Source organism: Herpailurus yagouaroundi, unplaced genomic scaffold (genome assembly GCF_014898765.1).
Source record: "Herpailurus yagouaroundi ecotype Mexico unplaced genomic scaffold, PumYag 100, whole genome shotgun sequence".
In the NCBI taxonomy this organism is placed as follows: domain Eukaryota; kingdom Metazoa; phylum Chordata; class Mammalia; order Carnivora; family Felidae; genus Herpailurus; species Herpailurus yagouaroundi.
Genome location: NW_024412391.1, coordinates 4341343 through 4358234, shown reverse-complemented (window position 1 = coordinate 4358234; position 16892 = coordinate 4341343). Strand labels below are relative to the sequence as shown.

Sequence of the window (16892 nt, the reverse complement as noted above, 5' to 3'; positions counted from 1 at the left end):
TGTTTTTGTTTTTTTTTTTTTCAACATTTATTTATTTTTGGGACAGAGAGAGACAGAGCATGAACAGGGGAGGGGCAGAGAGAGAGGGAGACACAGAATCGGAAACAGGCTCCAGGCTCTGAGCCATCAGCCCAGAGCCCGACGCGGGGCTCGAACTCACAGACCGCGAGATCGTGACCTGGCTGAAGTCGGACGCTTAACCGACTGCGCCACCCAGGCGCCCCTGTTTTTTTAATTTTATGTAACTCAGGTCTTTCCAAATACCTTCAAAGATCCTGGTTAGCATGGTGACCTCAAGTGGAGAATAACTGATCTACACAACAAGAAATAAGCAGAATCCTTCAAACACAGACATCCTTATTTTTGTTCATTTAACACATATTTCAGGATGAGAAAGACATTTACTGGAAGAGAAAGCCTGACTCAAAAAAAAAAAAAAAGGTTAAGAAATCTGAGGACAATATCCATTCACAAATGCCAATAACCTCCGATAGTTAACAGAAAAGTTAGATACTAACTACATTTCTATCTGCCTTTTTATCCACCTACCTATCTATATACTTAGTTTCTATCCCCAAAGCAAACTGGGTATATAAAAGGCTGAGACAGGTAGAAATAAAAATGACCCAGACCTGTAACCAAGAAAATCACTGAAACTTCATGAAGTATTAAAAAGAAAATACATTTAAAAACCTCCACTTTTAAATTCCCTTGAAGCTCTTCTGTAGTCATTTAATGTAAATTGCATAACCTGTCACATAAACATTGCAGGGGAAAACTAATAAATAAGCCTTCAAAATAGTCTTTCCCCTTAAAGGAATCTCAGGAAATACCTGCTCATCCTAAGTCCTTAGCATAGATTAAAGTTAAATTACCGATTTTATATAAGAGACTTATACTGTGCAGCAGCCTCCAAATTTGTCTGTGGGTTGATATAACAGTCTTGATTTCACCCCTTCATTGCCGTCCTTCACAAATCTTCACATCCACAGAAGGAAGGTTCTAGAAAGTGTTGCACACACAGCACAAAGAGCACCAGACAAAGCTGCCTCTGGCCCTTATTTACTGAAATCCCAAGCCACACCACTGTTCCATCGAGGCCCTCAAGGCTACCCTATACTTTTTTCTAGGCCTCTCACTTTTGTTAAGATCATCAACTCAGACTCAAGCTCAAAGTTTCTCTCTTTTTTTTTTTTTTTTACTTTTTATTGGAAAAATAACAATACAAAACAGGATATTACAAACAAAAAAAAAATCACAGCTTCTACTATGAGAACCACAAAAACCTTACTCTACCTTTCCTCAGTACTTATTAACAGAGCTGCTTTCTACAATGGTTAATGGCTCCAGAGAGCTAAGGATTATCCTGAAGTATATAAGAAAGTACATTTCAATAACCTGAAGAAAAGGTATTTTGGGAAGGAGACTCACCTAACCATTTCAGGCCATGTCACACTTAGACACCATTAGTTTTCTCCCCGTATACAAACTGACCTAGTGTTCAATTTTCATGCAAATCAAATAAATCCTTTGTCTATGTCAGACAAGAGACTTTTTCAAATCAAATTTGATGTGGGAAACAAAGGCAGACGTTAGTGGCAGATAAAATTAAACTTCCTTAAAACCTGCAGCCCATTGACAAATGCTTGAGGCAGGCAGAGTATAACGTTCCTCCAGGAACTCCCCACTGTCTTACTGTTAATGCTCTGCTAGAGGGAAAAACAACCTTAGCTTGATCATAGCTAGGCCTCCAGGATCCTGAGTCTTCTTCAGCATATGAAAATCCTTTTGGAAACTTCCTTTTCTTTACTTTGCCTGACTTCCAAGTATATAATCAGTCACTCCTCATAGTCCTGGGGCAGCTCTACCTGCCCACAGGTCCTGTCCCTGTGCTTTAATAAAACCACCTTTTTGTATCAAAGATGTCTCGAGAATTCTTTCTGGATGTCCCACCCCCACCCCCACAGCACCTCACCATCACTCCAAAACCACAACATTTTGGCACCTAACATGGGGCTGAGCCTTCTCATCTGGACTCTGAGCCTCGGGGAGTACATCCCCTCTCCTTTTATTTTCATTTGAGGGGCTTTTCAAGGAGTATTGTCTTATTGGAACACTTTCACATCTATTGCTCAGAATGCAATCGTCTAGTCAGTGGCTACTGCCTTTTGGCTGGAAGTTAGTGCCATGCTCGGGATGGTAAGAAGACTCAGACTTAAATGTTTTCTCTTCATTTCTGTTCTCATACAAGGTGGTCCATCTTGGGCCCAGGACAGCTAGCTAAAGTCACCAGGACACCCCTTAATCTTAAGACTCCCGTGGGAGGTTTCCTCCTCATTGGCCCAACGTGATCCCCTCCACATCTCTGGTTTAGCTGCTTCTGGCCAGGAGACCTCTGCTCAGAGCCAGTCGAAACCAGTACCCGAATGAATTAAAACCCAACCGGAGACCCTTTCCCAGGAAATGAGTTTTAAAGGTTACATGTGTTGGAATGTCATTTACACAATGGGTTTCTATCTTTACTGTTTTTCGTCATTATCCTCTACTGACTATTTAAGTTACAGAATTGGGTAATTTCATCTTGTAAAACTTTTCACTGTTTTCCATGGGTTAAAAACAGCAGGTTCTTCATGGTCTTCTCAGCAAGGCAGGCCAACGTACAGCTTGGCCTTTATGCATGACCTTCTCAGCAAGGCAAACTGAGTCCACACACTGGAACCCACTGTAGTCTAGAATGCAATGGGGAAGTGTGGGGACCTTTATGTCAGGCGGTAACTTTTACGGCAGGTAATTTTGTTCAAGGGACACCTCAGCTTGTTTTGACACCAGAAACCTCTGACATATCCTACATGTGGGACACAACCTGGGAGTAGGGGTTGGGGGGGGAGGGGTGGATTTTCTTGGTAATGGACCTCTGTCTTTAGTTCCCAAGGACTCTCCTTTAGCATGTCTCTTTGATCCACTGGAAATAAGTCAGATGGCAACATTTGAGAAGGCACTGATCTGTAACATTGCATGGCCTCCTAGGATCTCAATTAGATCTTTTGCAGGAAACAGGGCAAATGAGACGGAGGTACCCTGGGTCCAGGCCTTCATAGCTCTAAATCAGCATGCAGACCTAATAGTCTCCTGCAGAACCAGGCTGATAAACTCCTTCCTGACATTCTGGATGATAATTTAAATAGGCCTCCTCCTAATAGAAGCCAGGTTGCTGGAAGAAACACAAGCCATTCCTAACGAAGGGGACACTATCCCTCACTGTTCCTCCTTCCTAATGCATGTGGGGGCCTTTCCCACATTTATTTCCCAGGTTAATGGCTATGGTAAATGGAGTCCATTGTGGTTAGTCTATCTCAGGACAGGGACGTGAAGGAATATTCCGAGGCATCTGCTGAAACTCCCTTCGTTTCAGGGAAGTTCCCTGTCTTCTCTTGCCTGGCATGGACTGCCTAACTCCACTTCGGTCGGGCAAAAAAGTGGCGTCTGCTCATCTGTCTGAGCTGACAAGGTTTAGAACCAGGAATACACTTCCTCTGACTTCTGGTGGCACCTCACCTCTTTTGCCTCCCCCTCCCCCTGTTCCTCCTCCTGTGTAACCGGCTTCTATACCATCCTCAGGGCCTCGGGCACCACTGGCTACTTCTCCCGCCCTCGATGTCAGGAGCAAAGAGCACCCTATTTAGACTGTCCAGATTTCCCCACCAGTGTCCCAGGGAAAAACTGACCATGGGGAACAAATTAATGGTCTTTGAAGTGGACCCAAGTGGAACATAATTTAGTATTTAAACTAATTTAAGTTTGTTGGTTTAATAAAAAAGAGTTACCAGCATTAAATATATTAAACTTTTTATTCTACCTACATTTACTGAAGGTCAAATAAGCTGTTTTCTCTTTTGCAGTTTGTTAGCAAAAAGGTGACTTAAAATGATGGTTAATTCTGTCTCACAATTTTTCATGGGTAATTGTTAAGATTTCAAAGTTTTTGGTAACCTGAAACTTTAAAGTTTTGCTTGCATGACAAATTGGAATGGAGTCCATTGGACATCTAGGTCTTTTCCAAACGAGATAAAATACAAAAGTACTGATTATGGCATGTTGGTTTGTGTTTTGTACTTACTGCAGAGAAACTAAGGATATCTGGGTCTGATGGTATACTTGCTTTGTGCATTATAACGTCCTGAGGTTTTTAACAAACTTCCCAAGATTTAAACTCTAAGTCAAGTCTTTTTGACCAAGTAGGCCTTTTTATTTAGTATGTTAAGTTACTCTGAAAGCACAAATAATAGTTGTAGGTTATATTTGGGTAAATACTGTAACTATTCTGGAGATTATATGCAATTCTTAAGGTTTTAATATATTTTAGTATGATGCCATCATGTGATATTCTATGACTGAAGTGATATAAGTTACAGAAATAACTGGACTTCTTGACAGCTATGTTGTAATCGCTCATCATATTTTTTAACTGTGTCCATTTTTGAGTCTTTTTGTCATCATAGTTTTTGTTGACTCTGGTTTGAAATATTGCTGGTTCTCTAATGTTTGCTCTTCCAGATTAAGGAAACTTTCTCTTAAGATATCCATAATATACAGGGGTGCCTGGGTGGCTCAGGAGGTTGAGTGTCCCAACTTTGGCTCACATCATGGTCTCACGGTTCGCGCGCTCGAGCTCCGCGTCAGGCTCTGTGCTGACACCTCAGAGCCTGGAGCCTGTTTCAGATTCTGTGTCTGCCTCTCTCTTTGCCCCTCCCCTGCTCACTCACATGTCCTCACTCTCTCTCTCTCTCTCTCTCTCTCTCTCTCTCTCTCTCTCTCCCCCTCTCTCTCAAAAAACAACAAATGTTAGAAGAAAAAAAAGATGCGTATGATATACAGAAATAGGATAAAGTATTCCTCTGTGAACTGAAGCATTTAACTTTTCTCTCTACTTGACCCCTGTGAAATTCAGAAAACTCTCATTGAGTGTTCTTTCTTTCATGGCAACTACAGTTATTTGCATAATTCAATAAGCATCTATTCTGATACCATTGGAAATACTGGTTATTTTACCAAGGCTTTGACTGGAATGTCATATTTGAGATACATGCATAGACTCAGATATGACCAGGCAGCTTTAAGAAACTGAGGTTGAATTTATGAAACATGCAGCCCATTGGAACTGTTGGCCTGATACCTTGCTTACATAGCTCCCAGCAGCCTTACCAGGTAAGCAAAGAAGGTCACCTCCTGGCAGGTGCAGGAACCTCAGGGTACTTCGGGGACCTTGAGAAGAGGAATTCACCCAAACCTATAGGTACTCTAGGCATGCCTGATGGCAAGCACTTGGCTCCTGACCTGGACAGGCTTTACTAAAAGTTCAATCTAGAGGTTCCTTACAAAAAAGCTCCAGCAAAGCACATTTTTTTTTTTTAATTTTAACGTTTATTTATTTTTGAGACAGAGAGAGAGCATGAACAGGGGAGGGGCAGAGACAGAGGAAGACACAGAATCTGAAACAGGCTCCAGGCTCTGAGCTGTCAGCACAGAGCCCGACGCGGGGCTCGAACTCACGGACCGTGAGATCATGACCTGAGCCGAAGTCGGACGCCTAACCGACCGAGCCACCCAGGCACCCCAAAGCACATTTTTAAAACATCTATATGATCTATCACTATTCTTGCTAAGTTTATGTAAATAATTAGGCCAGGTTTGTTAAAATTAGACTTGTTTTACAAACAAATTAGTCTTTGTTTGGCTATGGCTCTCCAAACTAAGGTTTCCAGTGTTCTTCCAAAAAGCCTTTTCTTACTGCAGACCTATCAATAAATAGATACTAGAATGCTCTATTAAATTATTCATGTCAGGCCAGGTTAATTCATAAATCTCTAAATGAATATGCAAACCATATCCTCCCTAAGCCTGATCTGACAGTTACTAGCAACTCACCCCATGTAAACCCAGAAGACCTGGTTTATTTAAAGGATTGGAAACCTAAAACAGCAACGGATTTCACTCCATAACGGAAGGGCTCTTACCAGGTCATATTATGCACTCCTGGAAGGGCTCCTATGGGGCCATGTTATGCACTCCCACTACAGTAAAATTAGGAGGACATTTCTCATGGACTCATATATCAAGAATTAAACTGCTACCTTCCTCGTAGGAGTCTAGTATGTCAGCTGACACGCCTTCTTATTCCTGTGAACCTGTGGAAGACCTCAAATTTCTCTTCAAAGGACAATGAAGGACTGACGGAAAATTCTGATTAACTACCAAAGGTCTTTTTTTGAGGCTTCTCTGTCTCATACTATTAACTTTATTTTATTGTCTTTTCCAGTGTCTCCCTGCCTCGTGCCAAGCCTCCTTCACTGCCATAACTTCTAGCTGACAGATGATCCTTTCTACTCAAGGAGGTTCATATAGGTTTTCTCCCTTGGACTGGCTGCCTCTGCCTTTGTAACTCCTCTATATAAATTCCTCAAACTGACCATTGTTGACCCATACGTAGGGACACCTCTATGCCCCTATTAGCAGGAAGAAGTTACAGATGAGAAGAACTTCCACCCTCAGCAACCTTAAAGATTTAAGGATCAAAACTGTTCAAGGGGAAATGACATGGGAAAAAAAGGCAGAAGGAAATGGCAGATAAAATTAAATTTCCTTATAACCTGCAGCTCACTGACAAATGCTTCAGGCTGGCAGAGTATAACATTCCTCCAGGAACACCCAACTGTCTTACTGTTAATGCTTTGCTAGAGGGGAAAAACAACCTTAGCTTGATGATAGCTAGGCCTCCAGGACCCTGTGAGTCTTCTTCAGCATATGAAAATCCTTTTGGAAACTTCCCCTTGCCTTTACCTCCCCCAGCTCCCAAGTATATTATCAGTCACTCCTTATAATCCTGGGGCAGCTCTTCCTGCCCATGGGTGTCCTGTCCCATGCTTTAATAAGACCACCTTTCGCACCAAAAGTGTCTCAAGAATTCTTTCTTGGCCATCAGTTTCAGTTCCGTCCCCCACCCCCCACCAATATCCAACCATCACTCCAAAACCACAGCATTTTTAAAAAAAATGTTTATTTATGGGGCACCTGGGTGGCTCAGTCGGTTGAGCGTCCGACTTCGGCTCAGGTCATGATCTCACGGTCCGTGGGTTCAGGCCCACATCTGGCTCTGTGCTGACAGCTCAGAGCCTGGAGCCTGCTTCGGATTCTGTGCCTCCCTCTCTGCTCCTCCCCTACTCACACTCTCTCTCAAAAATAAAGATATAAAAAAAATTTTTTTTAATGTTTATTTACTCTGAAAGAGAGAGAGTGGAGTGCACGTGCAAGCAAGCACAAGCAGGAGTGGGGCAGAAAGAGAGGAAGACAGAGAATCCCAAGCAGGCTTCACACTGTCAGTGCAGAGCCCTATGTGGGTTTGGATCTCACAAATCACAGTGAGATCATTACCTGAGCTGAAATCAAGAGTCAGATGCTTAACCAACTCAGCCATCAGGCACTCCTCAAATTCACTTTCCTTTGTTATAATTACTAAGTAATTATGAGCCAGACACAGCAGTAGGCACTGAAGTGACAAAAAAAAAAAAAAAAAAGAAGACCTTTTTTTTAGGGCCCCTGAGTAACTACCTAATGACAACCAAGTGAGAAGTGCGAGGAGAGTGAGGCTTCTGGTTAGATAACTTGCCAGCTTTCAGGGCAGTGTTGGTACAGTAACAGTGTGCCATTTTCAGTGGGCTCACATAAAGATAGCTAAATCTGGAATCAAGAATTTTCATGGTAGGGGCGCCTGGGTGGCGCAGTCGGTTAAGCGTCCGACTTCAGCCAGGTCACGATCTCGCGGTCCGGGAGTTTGAGCCCCGTGTCAGGCTCTGGGCTGATGGCTCAGAGCCTGGAGCCTGTTTCCGATTCTGTGTCTCCCTCTCTCTCTGCCCCTCCCCCGTTCATGCTCTGTCTCTCTCTGTCCCAAAAATAAATAAAACGTTGAAAAAAAAAATTAAAAAAAAAAAAAAAGAATTTTTCATGGTAATCACACAAGACAAGAACAATTCCTTACACAAAATCATCCACCACGATGATATGTTCCCTCTAGTATTACAATGACCCCTGTCCGCAGATGTGAGCTTACTGGCCTAATAGGTTTGCATTCCACGACGTGAGAGTTGGATGCTGAGAATACTAAAGAATTCTGCGATTAGAGAGAGTCATCTGGAATACGCATCAGCATATCAACAATCATGTGGTTCCGTCTATCTAATTTGGCCTGTAACTTACATTGGCAACCTTGGCGGAAGTATCCCTTTGGAAAAAAAACTCAAATCTCATGGAAGAGCAGAGGTTCAAAACACCAAATGGTATTTAATAATCTTTTCTAGCCTAGGGTTAATCCTATACAAATCAAAGAAAAATGTAAAAAAAAAAAAAAATAAATCAAAGAATAGTGTTAAAAAAAAAAGTTAATAAAGGCTGCTTTTTACAGGAAAACTCATGGAAGTATGAATTCTGTAAAACTACTGTTTCTATTTTTCAGCATTCCCTAGAGATTCTAATACCCTGTTAACATTTTTTTTTTAATTTTGCAAATCTGGTTACCCTGCAGATATCTTATTGTTGGATGCTAGGATGAGTGAGGCTTGAGGATGCTTTTTGTTGTCCCCGGTGCCAAAACTATTCACACTTCAACAAACACTTAGTAAGTACTCAGGATTAACATCCACAGGGTGGATCAGAACTGCGGTATAATGATGCTACATTGTAATTCTGTCCTTGGGGATTCATGATGCAGAAACCACAAGTGGAAACTGGTTAAGAAAAGATTTATTCTCCTGGTAATTCAATAACTAAATCACTTTGCTAGGAATTACACTTTTCGGTATGACAGTCAGATGATGGAATATTTAATAGTCATGTTCATCCTACAAGGAGTAAAGAAAGTAAAGAAATGTGAACGCTAATTGAGATTACCTTTGCTCCAAAGATGACGAACACATTTGTCCACTGGCTGATTCAGAACCACAAGGCAGTATTTCAACTTCCCTATGGGAAAAAAAAAAAAAAAAAAAGAAGTAAATAAGTAGGCGAAGTCCTTTGTTCCCCTCATTTTTTTTAATGTTTATTTCTTTTAAAGGAGAGAGAGAGAGAGAGAGAGAGAGAGAGAATATGAGCAGGGGAGGGGCAGACAGAGGGAGACACACAATCCCAAGCAGGCTCTGCACTGTCAGTACAGAGCCAATGGGAGGGCTCAATCTCACAAACGGTGAGATCAAACCAGGAGCTGGATGCTTAACTGACTGAGCCACCCAGGTGCCCCAACTAACCCAGACTTTCCGTCTACACAGAGCTAAATTTCAACCACAGCTTATTTCTTATACCTTATTTTTAAAAGACACCATAGTTTAACTAGATCTTCTTTATTCAGTATGTCTACCACATTACTATATTGCTGAGGACTTGATTATAACAACAATTTATCATAAAAACAACTGGGTAGGTTTCTTTTTGCAGGGGGTAAGGGGGGGAATGCTCTTAAAATGACATCCTTATGAGATACCACCCCTTTGACACAACTACTCTTCTGCGGGGCTGGTCCGGCATCCTCCCAACGTTAGTTGCCAGGTGGTATATGGGCTTGGGCGGTGTGTCCTCACATTCATTTTTATTTATTCATATTCTCTCCCCCACTCCATCTCTCCCCACCGCATACAAAACTGCGTGTGTGTCTGCACAGAATCCCATAGCTCTTATCATGATTCTTTCATTCCAAGTTTTTAGATGACACTCAAAAGATGAAGGCACTGAAAAGACAAAGGAAAGTTACTTCTCCAACAGTCATTCCAAGCCCTTTATAACGTACTAAAAATAGTGCAAAGCAAAATGCAATCAGGCTATCGAAAATCTGTCATTCGGCTCAGTCCAAGCACTCCATTTCATTTATGAAAGAGAAATGTTTGTTTGGTGATAAGAAAAATTAATTTTTAAGCAATCTCAGTATTAGAAGTGGAACAAGATAAGGAAATGCAAAGGGGAAGCCATCATCCACAGCACACGTTATTAAGTGCTGATTATATACTAGGCACTGCGAGTAGAAAGAGGACTAAGATTACAGAGTATCTGTGAGATAAAACATTTATAATAAAGACGATTTATTCTACAACACAATACGACACAAGTATACGAAGAGTGCCAGGTAACAGATAAATGAGTATGGAGGGAGTTCAAAGCCCAGAAAGTCAGTAAGGTCTGGTGTCACCCCAGAAATCTTTGTGAACTGCAGGTTTCCAAACTTGATCTTAAAAGGAGAAAGGAAGCTGAAAAGAATAAAGGAAAGAGCATTCCAGACAAGGAAAACAACACAGCGGAAATTGCTATCCTTTGCCATTAGGGTTACTTCCATACAGTTTCAGAAGTGACACCCTAATGACAGGAGCCCAAGGCATTAGCACTGGCATCCCAAATTTCAGACATACTGTTTAACTTGACAGAGGAGTTTAGGTTGAGGCACACAGGAAATATTTAAAAGGATACAAAATGAGTAGTAAAGGCAATTTGTGTCTATTTGGTAATCACGCACACAGAACAATAGCTAAGGTCAAAGAGCAACCTAGCGCCTAGGATACTGCAAAGAAAGCAGAGAGAAAAGAACAAAGGATGAGAGAAAAATTATTCTGTTTTGCTCACCACCGCAGAGCTGAAGGACATCAACAAAGGAAACTCAGAAAGAAAAGTCAGAAAGGTAAAGGAGTGAAGAGGGGATTTCCAAGAACGTGCTGTCAGTAACACAGCATGCTGCTGAGATGTCACAGAGACTGAAGAACCAACAAAGGTCAATGAGGAGGGCACATCTCAAAGCAAAATCTGAGAAGTCACAGAGAGAGCCTCAAGAAAGTGAAGAGACAAGAAGTTAGTAAATCAGGAGGAGAGATGCCTCTTCTCACAAAAATAAAAAGTGAACCATGAGAAGCGTGGGGGAAATGGCAGCGAAGTCAAGAGCAAGTTCTTCAAACGGAAGTAATCTTATATTCTAAAGAGGAGACATGCGAGAGGAAACAAGGAGAGGATTCAGTCATTCCTTTAGCAGGCATTTAGAGAGCACAAAGCACTCCCATTCAGGCCCTGCTGCGAAAGCAGCGAGCAGCAGAAGTGAGGTTCTGGACCTCCTCAGACTTCCATCCTACTGATGAAAATAGTTATTGAGATTGAGGTATGCGAAAACATGCAGAGGTAGAGGTGGAGTATGGTCGATTTACTTGTACGTGAAGAAAAACGAAGCGAGAGTATGGAATTAGAGCAGAATGTGAACAATTTTCAAACAACTGCTCTAAGAAGTGGATGACAGAAGCTGACGGTCCACAGCTTTAAGACTACGATTTCACTGAAACTTGGCAGGCCAGAAAGGAATGGCAGGAGATCTTCAATGTGATGAACAGAAAACATATGCAGCCAAGAATCCTTTATCCAGCAAGTCTGTCATTTGAAATAGAAGGAGAGATAAAGGTCTTCCCAAACAAATAAAAACTGAAGAAATTCATCACCACTAAACCAGCCCTACAAGAGATCCTAAGGGGGATCCTGTGAGACAAAGTACCAAAGACATCGCTACAAGCATGAAACCTACGGACATCACAATGACTCTAAACCATATCTTTCTATAATAACACTGAATGTAAATGGACTAAATGCGCCAACCAAAAGACATAGGGTATCAGAATGGATAAAAAAACAAGACCCATCTATTTGCTGTCTACAAGAGACTCATTTTAGACCTGAGAACACCTTCAGATTGAGAGTGAGGGGATGGAGAACTATTTATCATGGCACTGGAAGTCAAAAGAAAGCTGGAGTGGCCATACTTATATCAGACAAACTAGACTTTAAATTAAAGGCTGTAACAAGAGATGAAGAAGGGCAGTATATAATAATCACAGGGTCTATCCATCAGGAAGAGCTAACAATTATAAATGTCTATGCACCGAATACCGGAGCCCCCAAATATATAAAACAATTACTCATAAACATAAGCAACCTTATTGATAAGAATGTGGTAATTGCAGGGGACTTTAACACTCCACTTACAGAAATGGATAGATCATCTAGACACACAGTCAATAAAGAAACAAGGGCCCTGAATGAGACATTGGATCAGATGGACTTGACAGATATATTTAAGAACTCTGCAACGCAAAGCAACAGAATATAATTTCTTCTCGAGTGCACATGGAACATTCTCCAAGATAGATCATATACTGGGTCACAAAACAGCCCTTCATAAGTATACAAGAATTGAAATTATACCATGCATACTTTCAGACCACAATGCTATGAAGCTTGAAATCAACCACAGGAAAAAGTCTGGAAAACCTCCAAAAGCATGGAGGTTAAAGAACACCCTACTAACGAATGAGTGGGTCAACCAGGCAATTAGAGAAGAAATTTAAAAATATATGGAAACAAACGAAAATGAAAATACAACAATCCAAACGCTTTGGGATGCAGTGAAGGCAGTCCTGAGAGGAAAATACACTGCAATCCAGGCCTATCTCAAGAAACAAGAAAAATCCCCAGTACAAAATCTAACAGCACACCTAAAGGAAATAGAAGCAGAACAGCAAAGACAGCCTAAACCCAGCAGAAGAAGAGAAATAATAAAGATCAGAGCAGAAATAAACAATATAGAATCTAAAAAACCTGTAGAGCAGATCAATGAAACCAAGAGTTGGTTTTTTGAAAAAATAAACAAAATTGATTAACCTCTAGCCAGGCTTCTCAAAAAGAACAGGGAGATGACCCAAATAGATAAAATCATAAATGAAATGGAATTATTACACCCAATCCCTCAGAGATACAAGCAATTATCAGGGAGTACTATGAAAAATTATATGTCAACAAACTGGACAACCTGGAAGAAATGGACAAATTCCTAAACACCCACACGCTTCCAAAACTCAATCAGGAGGAAATAGAAAGCTTGAACAGACCCATAACCAGTGAAGAAATTGAATCAGTCATCAAAAATCTCCCAACAAATTAGAGTCCAGGACCAGATGGCTTCCCAGGGGAGTTCTACCAGACATTTACAGCAGAGATAATACTTATCCTTCTCAAGCTATTCCAAGAAATGGAAAGGGAAGGAAAACTTCCAGACTCATTCTATGAAGCCAGTATTACTTTGATTCCTAAACCAGACAGAGACCCAGTAAAAAAAGAGAACTACAGGCCAATATCCCTGATGAATATGGATGCAAAAATTCTCAATAAGATACTAGCAAATCGAATTCAACGGCATATACAAAGAATTATTCACCATGATCAAGTGGGATTCATTCCTGGGATGCAGGGCTGGTTCAACATTCACAAATCAATCAACGTGATACATCACATTAATAAAAGAAAAGATAAGAACTATATGATCCTGTCAATCGATGCAGAAAAGGCATTTGACAAAATTCAGCAACCTTTCTTAATAAAAACCCTCGAGAAAGTCAGGATAGAAGGAACATACTTAAACATCATAAAAGCCATTTATGAAAAGCCCACAGCTAACATCATCCTCAATGGGGAAAAACTGAGAGCTTTTTCCCTGAGATCAGGAACACGACAGGGATGCCCACTCTCACCGCTGTTGTTTAACATAGTGTTGGAAGTGCTAGCATCAGCAATCAGACAACAAAAGGAAATCAAAGGCATCGAAATTGGCAAAGATGAAGTTAAGCTTTCACTTTTTGCAGATGACATGATATTATACATGGAAAATCTGATAGACTCCATCAGAAGTCTGCTAGAACTGATACATGAATTCAGCAAAGTTACAGGATACAAAATCAATGTACAGAAATCAGTTGCATTCTTATACACTAATAATGAAGCAACAGAAAGACAAATAAAGAAACTGATCCCATTCACAATTGCACCAAGAAGCATAAAATACCTAGGGATAAATCTAACCAAACATGTAAAAGATCTGTATGCTGAAAACTATACAAAGCTTATGAAGGAAATTGAAGAAGATATAAAGAAATGGAAAAACATTCCATGCTCATGGATTGGAAGAATAAATACTGTCCAAATGTCAATACTACCCAAAGCTATCTACACATTCAATGCAATCCCAATCAAAATTGCACCAGCATTCTTCTCAAAACTAGAACAAGGAACTCTAAAATTCATATGGAACCACAAAAGGCCCCGAATAGCCAAAGTAATCTTGAAGAAGAAGACCAAAGCAGGAGACATCACAATCCCAGACTTTAGCCTCTACTACAAAGCTGTCATCATCAAGACAGCATGGTATTGGCACAAAAACAGACACATAGACCAATGGAATAAATAGAAACCCTAGAACTAGACCCACAAACGTATGGCCAACTAATCTCTGACAAAGCAAGAAAGAACATCCAATGGAAAAAAGACAGTCTCTTTAACAAATGGTGCTGGGAGAACTGGACAGCAACATGCAGAAGATTGAAACTAGGCCATTTTCTCACACCATTCACAAAAATAAACTCAAAATGGATAAAGGACCTGAATGTGAGACAGGAAACCATCAAAACCCTAGAGGAGAAAGCAGGAAAAGACTTCTCTGACCTCAGCCGTAGCAATTTCTTACTTGACACATCCCCAAAGGCAAGGGAATTAAAAGCAAAAATGAACTACTGGGACCTTATGAAGATAAAAAGCTTCTGCACAGCAAAGGAAACAACCAACAAAACTAAAAGGCAACCAACGGAATGGGAAAAGATATTTGCAAATGACATATCGGACAAAGGGCTAGTCTCCAAAATCTATAAAGAGCTCACCAAACTCCACACCCGAAAAACAAATAACCCAGTGAAGAAATGGGCAGAAAACATGAGTAGACACTTCTCTCAAGAAGACATCCGGATGGCCAACAGGCACATGAAAAGGAGCTCAACGTCGCTCCTTATCAGGGAAATACAAATCAAAACCACACTCAGATATCACCTCACGCCAGTCAGAGTGGCCAAAATGAACAAATCAGGAGACTATAGATGCTGGAGAGGATGTGGAGAAACGGGAACCCTCTTGCACTGTTGGTGGGAATGCAAATTGCTACAGCCACCCTGGAAAACAGTGTGGAGGTTCCTCAAAAAATTAAAAATAGACCTACCCTATGACCCAGCAATAGCACTGCTAGGAATTTACCCAAGGGATACAGGAGTACTGACGCATAGGGGCACTTGTACCCCAATGTTTATAGCAGCACTCTCAATAATAGCCAAATTATGGAAAGAGCCTAAATGTCCATCAACTGATGAATGGATAAAGAAATTGTGGTTTACATACACAATGGAGTACTACGTGGCAATGAGAAAGAATGAAATATGGCCCTTTGTAGCAACGTGGATGGAACTGGAGAGTGTGATGCTAAGTGAAATAAGCCATACAGAGAAAGACAGATACCATATGGTTTCACTCTTATGTGGATCCTGAGAAACTTAACAGAAACCCATGGGGGAGGGGAAGGAAAAAAAAAAAAAAGAGGTTAGAGTGGAAGAGAGCCAAAGCATAAGAGACTCTTAAAAACTGAGAGCAAACAGGGTTGATGGGGCTGGGAGGGAGGGGAGGGTGGGTGATGGGTATTGAGGAGGGCACATTTTGGGATGAGCACTGGATGTTGTATGGAAACCAATCTGACAATAAATTTCATATATTGAAAAAAATAAAAAAAATTTTTTTAAAAGACTACAATTTCATTTGGGGCTAACCAGCAAATAGAGGATATCAGACCCATCTGTAACTTCAGCACTTTGCCCCCACTAATTCTGCTGGGAGGAGCAGGAACACGCATAAATAAACAAGATGATAAACGCTAATGACATGTGGTTTGAGAATTGGCAAAATCACTGGTCAGGAGGGAAAGGGATCTAGGACGCTCCCGTGGGCAGCATGACCGTGAATGACTGTGACCGAGACAAGTAACCGCCTCAGGAGGCTCTTTCTCTTGTTTAACAACAGAATCCTGAAGGGTGTTTTCATTTTGCTTCATTTTTGGGTTTTGCTTTCTTTGGCTGTTTTTTGTTTTACTGGACACATTACTGTTCAGGTGGAAACCTGTGTATCCCAGCATCCTTTGTAGCAAAATGTAGTCTACAGGTGAAGTCTGGCCAAGGAGATGTAATCAGACCTTTGTAAGTTACCTGTAGGAACCTCCTCAAAATGGAGGCGGCTCGGGGCGCCTGGGTGGCTCAGTCAGTTAAGCTTCTGACTGGGGCTCAGGTCAGGATCTCGCGGCTCCCTGCATCAGGCTGTGAGCCCCTGGAGCCTGCTTCAGACCCTCTGTCCCCCTCTCCGCCCCTCCCCCATTCACTCCCTGTCTCTCTCAAAATAAATACACTTAAAAAAAAAAAAGTGGCGGCTCTATCCTCTGCTTCTTTTCTTCTTCCATCCTGCCCTCTGCATCAAGGATTGAGGAACTGCTGAATAGAATTTCTGCAGCCACCTGCGATCATCAAAAGCATCAAAAGAGCGAGCAACAGCCTGAAGGAGGCTGGGTCCCCCATGACTCCACAAAGCCTCCATTACACTACCTCATTGCCTGCCTGCAGAGTTCTTTCATGTGAAGAAAACTAGACTTCTATTTCAAATCATTACTATTTAGGGTTTCCCTATTCTACAGAAACTAAATTTTAATTAATTCAATGATCATGGTCCAGGCTGTGTTGAGACAATCTAGACAGGAATTGGAGAGGACGTTAAAGAGGAACAGGCATGCATCAGAATGGAGGAAGGAAAACTTTAACCCACTCATTCATTCAACATAGAGGGAACATCAATCTAAGAAATTCAAACCCTGGCACACGGCAGGTGCTCCATTGTTACTGGCAATAATTTGGATCAACCAATGGTCCTTTAATGTTTGAGAAGGTCTGCATGGCTAAAGAAGGCATTCAAGGATACAA

At 41.3% G+C, this 16892-nt stretch overlaps 1 protein-coding gene across 1 annotated transcript in view; it reads right to left on the bottom strand.

The window, feature by feature from the left end:
* The window catches only part of TPK1 (thiamin pyrophosphokinase 1), a 272025-nt gene extending 263010 nt beyond the window's left edge, over positions 1-9015 (bottom strand). The window contains exon 1 of the mRNA XM_040471690.1: positions 8941-9015. Coding sequence (XP_040327624.1) covers positions 8941-8966 — 26 coding nt within the window. The 5' untranslated portion in view covers positions 8967-9015. The remainder of the gene's footprint in view (positions 1-8940) is intronic.
* Positions 9016-16892: the final 7877 nt, after the last annotated feature.